General features: G+C 39.0%; 1 protein-coding gene across 1 annotated transcript; it reads right to left on the bottom strand.

Annotated features, from left to right (window-relative positions):
• Nucleotides 1–390: 390 nt before the first annotated feature.
• Nucleotides 391–1,314, bottom strand: LOC146690310 (olfactory receptor 6N2-like). Its single transcript, XM_085434911.1, has one exon. The coding sequence runs from the start codon at nt 1,309–1,311 to the stop codon at nt 391–393; it is 921 nt and encodes a 306-aa protein (XP_085291037.1). The 5' UTR covers nt 1,312–1,314.
• Nucleotides 1,315–8,818: the final 7,504 nt, after the last annotated feature.

Raw genomic sequence — 8,818 nt, 5'->3', positions numbered from 1 at the left:
GTGTGGGTGTGTGTGTGTGTGTGTGTGTCTGTATGTATACATATATATGTATAGATGTAATTGGCATGTGATAGATATATTGATTTGCTGTAGTAAATTACAGATTTTGGTCCCCACAAAGTAAAAACCAGTACACACAAACACACACAAAAGGCCAGCAGAATTTGACTCTATTTACTAAATCATTTTCATAACAGCGATTAATAATCTGTGATAAAGGGAAATGAAGGAAAAACCTGAAATCCAAGCATGTTTAGACTTTAAATATTACCAGCATCAGTCTAAAAAGTTAAATATCTTTGCTTTATGACCATTACATATGTCAGCACTAAGAGAATAGACTTGAACACTTACATAAATGCCATAAATAATAGTGCAGTGATTTCAGTGTTATTTAACTAGACACAATAATATCTTGAGATGTTTAGAAATTTCATTCATTTTGAGTCCATATATAATTGGATTTAAAAGAGGATGAAATAAAATCAACTCAAAGGTCAATATCAAACGGAGAGTTTTTGATAAGTCTGTTTCCAGTCGAACTATAATTATATCAAAGGAAATAAAACAAGAAAAGTGAATTAAAACCAGCAAGTGGGGTAAACATGTCTTTACAGCTTTTTTTCTCACTTCTCTACACCTTTGGTAAGATATTTTAAGAATCTTGATGTATGAAAAAAGTATGAAAAGCAAAGGTAGAAGGGCAATGTTTATCAACATGACCACACCATATATAGATATTGCTACTGACGGCACACACTGAAGCTTGTAAACTGAATTATTACAAAAAATTCCTGTCAGAGTAAAGCTACAGAGTTTGACATTAGAATACAACACACCTAACATCAAGGCTTCAAAAGCAGGTATAAGCCAAGCTAAAATCAGACATACATATATAGTTATTCTATTCATAATAACTGGATATTGCAGGGGTTTACATATAGACACATACCTGTCATATGCCATTGCTGCCAACAGTAAAAATTCTGAACCAACCGAGGTGTAATATGATAAACCTTGGAAAAGACAGAGTGGATATGATATCATCTGTTTTTCAGACAAAACATCAGATAAGAGCTTTGGATAGATAATCATGCTGTAAAGAACAGAGTTGATTAACAAAGCTGCAATAAAAATGTACATTGGCTCGTGAAGGTTTTTGTGAGTCCAGATAAGGAAAACTATAGTGGAATTAAAGCAGAGTATCAGAATATAAAGTGTAAATATGATCACAAAATAAAGATATCTGTATTTGTGCAATTCTGCAAACCCACCTAGAGTTAGCAATGTTACATTTAATTCAATATCCATTTAATGAACAAAAATGTTATTTACTATACAACTAGATGACATAAATGGTATTCATTAAAAATCAAATGAAAAGACAAGTCTTAATGTATTGTAGTAATGCTTTTCCAGCACCGAACTAAGAAGTAATTGGCTCTGTGGCTTTGTTTTATCAGACAATTTCCCATTCTCAATGGGACTCATTAAGTTCTTCAAGAACATGTAAACAATTTCACCAAACTTTATCAGTTGATATTTTTGTCTGTGTGATCTATCATCGTACAGCATACCTCATAGAGAGGTGAGTAGACTTAGTAGTGTAGATAAAATAATAATAAAATATCATTATTATTATTATTATTTGTGTATAACTTTCTATAACCAAAGTGCTTGCTGGTACAGGAGAAGCACTTCTAGTATATATTCTGAGCCCAGGCCATGAAGGACAGGTAATTAGTAAAATCTTAAAATCAATTCTAATGCAATATGTAAATTTTTCTTAGTCTTTAGAAGATGTCTAGCTGCTGTATTTTGCACGATCTACAGTCAATTTAATGCTTTCTGAATGATACCTGTTAGAAGACCATTACATTACTGTATTTTTTGGATTATAAAGGTGCACTTTAAACCCTTGATTATGTTGAATGATGAATTGAAGGCAAAAAAATACTGAATGCAATTCTAACAAGCTTGAAAGTCAATATGTGTTCAACACAGCTTAAACTCTTTTGAGCAAATTTTACTGAATGTCTTTAAATAGTCTTCAGGAATAGTTCTCCAGGCTTCTTGAAGGGTATCCTAAACCATTAATGTTGAGGTCCTGGTGCTGTAGACATCAGTCCATAACTGACAGTGTTCTGCAGTGTTGTTGTTTTTTTCGTTGTTGTTGTTTTTTAATTCCAGGTTATTGAAAGCCATTGCTAATTAGATATTTTCTAAATTATATCACATGGTGGATCAAACTCTGACATAACTTATGAAAGTGACCAACATTATTAGAGACAAGGAAACAGAAGCAGGGCTACAGAGTAGGGCTGAACGATTATGGAAAATAATCTAATTGCGATTTTTTGCCCCAATATTGCGATTGCGATGCGATATGCGATTATTTTTTAAGGTCTTTGTCTTCTGTATTTTAAACAAAGACAAGCAATACATCATATAGTATGGCCAATACTATATTACATTAATTTTAAACTGTTCTTTCCTGGAAGACAGACCTCTGTTATGATGACATGAGGTGATGCATGAATTGATGACTGACATTTTTATTTAACTTCTTCAATCACAACAGTATATTTGAACATACACAATAGTTTATTTTTAGCTTACAAACATCTGAGCATAAAGTGCTGACAAGGAACCCTGGTGTAAACATTAAAATGAAAGTCAGTACAATGTGCAGATTGCAGAAATATACATAAAAAAAATCAGTGGCTTTACCACACTCAGTTTTTCGACATCTGTGAACTACTAGACAGTCATTCAATTAAAAAATAATATTAAATAAATAAAACTATCCATCCATCCATCCATTTTCATCCGCTTTGTCCGGGGCCGGGTCGCGGGGGCAGCAGCCTAAGCAAAGAGGCCCAGACCTCCCTCTCCCCAGCCACCTCCTCCAGCTTATCCGGGGGAATACCAAGGCGTTCCCAGGCCAGCCGAGAGATATAATCTCTCCAGCGTGTCCTGGGTCTGCCCGGGGGCCTCCTCCCGGTGGGACATGCCTGGAACACCTCACCCAGGAGGCGCCCAGGGGGCATCCTTGTCAGATGCCCGAACCACCTCAGCTGGCTCCTTTCGATGTGGAGCAGCAGCTGCTCTACTCTGAGCCCCTCCCGGATGGCCGAACTTCTCACCCTATCTCTAAGGGAGAGGCCAGCCACCCTTCGGAGGAAGCTCATTTCTGCCGCTTGTATCCGCGATCTCGTTCTTTCGGTCACTACCCACAGCTCGTGGCCATAGGTGAGGGTAGGGACGTAGATCGACCGGTAAATTGACCGGTAAATAAAACTAATAAATAAAAAATACACACATCTTACTGATCTCTGCAGTCAGTAACATTACACATAAAGTGCAAACATAATAGCAATTGTATAAACACACACACAAACACGCCTTTAAAGTTTAAAGGCGTGAAATTGGACGGTCTAGTTCTGATTAGCGTCACCGCTGTCTCGGTGGAGTTTAATAAACTCGGCCGTCTGCTTCTTGCTATCTAAAATATAACCAGACACTGGTGTAAATTCTCGACTGTCTCATACTTCTGTTTAATAAGTTTTCTGTTTGACGTTTAGTCAGCTGTGTGAAAACCAAGGAGGAACCCACCCGGGGGATTAATAAAGTTTTATTTTATCTAATCTAATAACTTTAATCTCAGCCAAACCGATTTACTCACGAACAAACAAAACACTGAAAAAAGCCCAACAATAACATTTTTAGGTTGTCTAAGTGACTTATATATTACGTTTAACCCGAGCAGCGAAACTCCGCGGTGATCTGAAAATGATGTGCCGGGAGTTGTGCCGTTCTCGGCCGCATCAGTAACCCTCGAGCTCCCGGCTAGCTGTCGAGCTGGTGGGTAGCAGACGCCTCTGAAAACGTCGAAGCACTTTTGCAAATATGGGATATCTTGATAAACCGAGCAGATATTTGATGTTTACACAACTACTTTCTCGCCTGAAAATATGTTAAAAGTTTATTTTGTGACCCAGAAAGATTAGTATGAGTAATTTTAAAACTTAGTAGCGGCCGCCATTGCTGGAAACTGGAGTTTGGCTGGGCCGCGCTATGAATTCTGGGATATGGTAGTAATTTGGACAGCCTTCGGCGCGTCGCTGTGACGTAATCGGTCTACAAATGCGGCCTCAGGAGGATGCAGCCCATGAATTTGGACATGTCCAGAGTATAATCGCAGCCTTTGCGGTTAGAAAATTGCACTTGATCATGTCGCGATATTATCGCAAATGCGATATATCGTTCAGCCCTACTACAGAGTCAGAATACAAACAGACTAAAGAAGTCTCTCCAGAAAAAAAAGAACCACTGCCCAGTATTTACATCATACCCTGAAGTATACCTTGAAGAACCTGGAGAGGTTAATTCTCAAACATCTCACAACTCTGGTGAGTAAACTGCTGGATCCCCTGCTGGTCACTTACTATCCTAGTATTGGGGTGAATGATGCAGTCATGTACCTCCTGCACAGATCACTGTCACACCTGGAGAGTACTGGAAGCACTGTGAGATTCATGTTTTTTTTTTCTCCCTTCCTAACGGCCACCTCCAGAAATTCTCTGATGATACAGTCATTGATGGATGTCTGAGGGGAACGATCTAGAGTATAGGAAAATCATCACCGACTTCATCATCTGGTGTGAATTCAACCAACCACCATCCATCGCACCAGTGAACATCCATAGTTTGGATATTGATGTGGTCGACACATACAAATTCCTGGGTGATCCAACATATCACCCTAATTTAATTTAGCCTTCTGTTTATTTTACTTTATACCTCGTGTATTTATATTTATTCAGTCGGATCTGTTTCCAGCCCTTTTTAAACTACTTTAAACCACTTTGATCTCTAATTTTCACTTGGTGAGGGATTATTATGTTCTTCCTAGTCTGAACTGCTCTCTTCACCTGAGCTGCTATCCTGTTCTGAGTCACTGTCTTCTTTGTTTCTTACAGTCACGTGCAAAATGTCCCTTTTTTCCACACTCCCAGCATGCAGCGCTAAAATTACTGTTTGGTGTGTATCTAAGTCTGCCTTTACCTCTTGCTCTTCCAATATGCATTCCTCTCCCTTTCTTTTGGATTATTCCTGCTCCAGCTTATTGTTTTTCTAAACATTTCTCATCAGGTGTTAATTTTACTTGTTTATTTCCCATTTTCAAAGATTTTGCTGGGCCGTCACTGGCACGCTTGACTTCAGAGTGGTTGCTGATACTCCCTTCTACTTCACTTCTAAAAAATGAAGCGGTATCAGTTTTATGAGATAAAACTCAACCGTTGTCCTTTGTCACCAGTACGTGAGCCTCAAGCAAAGAAAACAAAAAATGGAAGTAGTTCAGCAGCATATTGTGCTGTAAAATCAACTTACTTCCAGACAAATACACATAGACATTTGCGCCCTTCTACAATTTGTTACGAAGTAATTACGACTACCTCTAAAACCTAAGTCTAATTTGGTTCGTTACGGCATAATTGCGGCTACTTCTAACCTATTTTACGCGTTTCATTAAACCTTTGCGGTGGTTTTATATACCAAAATAATGTTTCTCACCCTCAGATGTCTCACTGGTGGTTCGGATCGTCAGACTGAATCCCACCGCCGTGGACCAGACTATAAACACCTGCCCGCACCCGAATTCACGTCCCGGGGCTTTCTTCCTCGTCTAAGAGGAAAACCTTTTGGTGGCAGTGGTTATTATTATATTCACATGCTTCCATCTTCCATCAGTGGTCAGTGACAACTCGTACTTTTCGACTCTCCTTCTTCTCCCTCCTCGCGCTCACAGAAACATAACAGGTATTGCAGTCCATTCTCCCTGCAGCACAGACTACACTGCCCATGAGGCTACTTTCTTCTGCAACACTCTGCCTATTGCCTTCATAATAAATTATTTTGAATAATAATTTTTAAAAATATTTCTTCAAGTCATTAGGCGGCCGCAAGTACAGGTGACATGGGGCGCGAGATTCAGACACAGGCATTAGAGCCTCTTAATGCGTGCTTTCTTTGGGTTTCCACTGGCGTGGAATTACCAAAAATAGAGAGGGCATAGCCTAATATATGAAACAGGGAAAGACCGCCGTGTAATCCATTTATTTCAATAAGGTAACTGTATTCTGAATACCACCTTTTAAAACGGTAACTGTAATGGAATACAGTTACTCATATTTTGTATCTTAAATATGTAACGCCCGTACAATTATTCCATTACGCCCCATCACTGCCGGCAGGGTGCAGGTGTTGAGTGGCCAGATGTTGTTCTTCCCATTCAACTGACTATTCAAAACTTGCTCTAGCTTGAAGTTGGCCTTTAGTGTTGTTCTGTCATGGTTGGCTGTGTGGCAGGCAGGCAGGAGTGGTGAACCCAAAATGCAGGACTCTTAGGAAACGAGGTTTAAACTGAAAATGCAGCTTTATTGCTGGAACAAAACTTCAACATAAAATAAAACTCACAAAAGCAAACAAAACTCTAACTGAGGTGCAGGAGGCCTGGAAGTCATGAACACACAGCAAGTTGAGGGTACGACAAGACAGGGAGCACAGGAAAACACAGGGCTTAAATACACAGGGGAGTAATTAGGAAATGGACAACAGGAGGGAGACACAGCTGGGAGAAATTAGGCTAACGAGACAGGAGAGAGGTAAAACTAAACACATTGACATGAGACATGAACTTTCAGAATAAAACAGGAAACTAACAGACACAGAGAACCAGACAGGACACTGAACTTGGCAGGCAGACTCACGAGCAGACACAGTGACACCATGGACAGACAGAGGGAACACAGGCAGGCATGAAACAAACACACTAACACATAGCAAACCTAAACAAAAGACAAGGCAGAATAAACAAGAATATAGAAGAATATAAAGAAACACAAAACACCGAGTCCTCAGACTCAGGACCATGACATGTTCGCCACATCCCCACTGAATTGAAGGCTCTTAGCATTCTATGCATTCCATTGAGTCAACGGCTTTCATTTTCATTTTTCTCCTTGTGTGATTAAGTCTTACCTGTAGGCCATTCTGTGGATACAGTGATGTTAAGGATCTCTGCCTGTAAAATCTCCTCAAACACATGCATAGCAAAGTAGAATATTACCAAGCTCTCAGAGCTTCGCGATTAATAATCAATACTCTTTTGATGTATTTGTTTCGCAACTACTTTCTTCTCCTTTCCCCGTTTGCCACTGATGAACTGATAACACTATCGGAGTTATTACTGTACAACTGTGACATTTAAGAAATCAAAATATTCATATTTTCATTCATTCTTGTGTGTGTGTGTGTGTGTGTGTGTGTGTGTACATGCGCACTCGCATATGCCTTAGAAGAATGAAAAAAGGTACTTCAAACTGTATGATGCAATTTACTTCATAATATCAACATGGCCCCTTAAGGCGAATTCATGACTTTAACATTTGGCTACACAAAGCTGCCCCCTGGTGAGTAAGGAGCCGGCTCGCGTTGTTCACTTCAAAGAGTTGGCTCTAAGAGCCATTTTTGTGCCATTTCGTTCGCGACCGACACGTCACTAATTTGTATTCAGCCAATCTTGATATCTGATCACTCAGATCACTGCAGCGTTGACCTGCCCCACACTAAGACTAGGGCCTCAACATAGTCAAAATGAACATACTGTCATGTCTTAATTTCCTTTTATTCATGTTGCCACTTCTCCCTCCTCTGTCTTGCTTTAAGAATATACACTCTGTGGTGTCTAAATTTATTTGGAATGGGAAAAGGCCATCAACATTGCTACAGTTTTACTACTGGTCATTCAAAATCAGGGTGCTTAGGGGGTTGTTACTACCAGAGATGGGCAGTAACGCGTTACTGTAATCCGATAACTTTTTTCAAGTAACGAGTAAAGTAAGGGATTACTATTGCAAAAACGGTAATTAGATTACCGTTACTTTCCCGTAGGAATGCTGCGTTACTGCGTTACTAAAACCGTGATTTTTTTGCGAGAATGTCTCATGACAGTGACGTAAGCGAGTGGACGTTCGTGACAACAGCTGTGTGCAGATCAATGGATAATATATCGAGTGTGGGAGAGAGTATGAGCATGCAGCGTTTAAAGCGTGGAAGTACTGACCTTACTTTAAGTTTGATTCCATAAAAAGTGACAAAAACATTAGTGTCCGTTGTGCGTGGGAAGAAAACTTCTTTTTACAGCGAAAAAAACCTCTAAACTTCCAAGCAAGCACCAAGTGCGCTACGACGTAATGGGAAACTCACAGAGAAACTCGCGGATTCTTCCACTGACCGCTGCGGCACACCTGCACCAGGGTAAACCTCCGCCTACCCTACTCCTGCTTTACAGGTGAAAATAGAGCAACAGGACCGCTGAGTCTCTGACTTTATTTATTTTCTGCTGTGTTTTACTTGCATCTATTTGAAAGAGTGAGTGTAAACACACAAAAATATTTTATGTGCTGGAATGTGCAGAAAATAGGTTTAAATATTAAACAAATTTCTTCCAGTCAGAGAATGTTGCATATAATTAAATTTTTGCTTGATGCATAAAGTTAAAAGATTAAAACTAATAAAACAAGTTTTAAAAAGAGACTTTTCCATTTGATTACATTTTGTATGATGGATTATGTAGAAAAAGTAGAATTGGACTGAAAGATCTATCGCTTTATCACCTATTCAGGTTGTAAATCGTGTTTTTAAAAAGTAACTAAGTAATTAATTACTTTTGAAAATAAGTAATCAGTAAAGTAATGGGATTACTGTTTGGGGGAAGTAATCAGTAATTAGTTACTGATTACTTTTTTCAAGT

Source organism: Copadichromis virginalis, linkage group LG16, assembly GCF_057382275.1.
Source record: "Copadichromis virginalis isolate Kocher_CV1m ecotype Utaka linkage group LG16, C_Virginalis_male_GT1.1, whole genome shotgun sequence".
NCBI classification, from domain to species: domain Eukaryota; kingdom Metazoa; phylum Chordata; class Actinopteri; order Cichliformes; family Cichlidae; genus Copadichromis; species Copadichromis virginalis.
The sequence above is the reverse complement of the archived record's forward strand: the minus strand, read 5'-3'. Positions and strand labels throughout refer to the sequence as shown.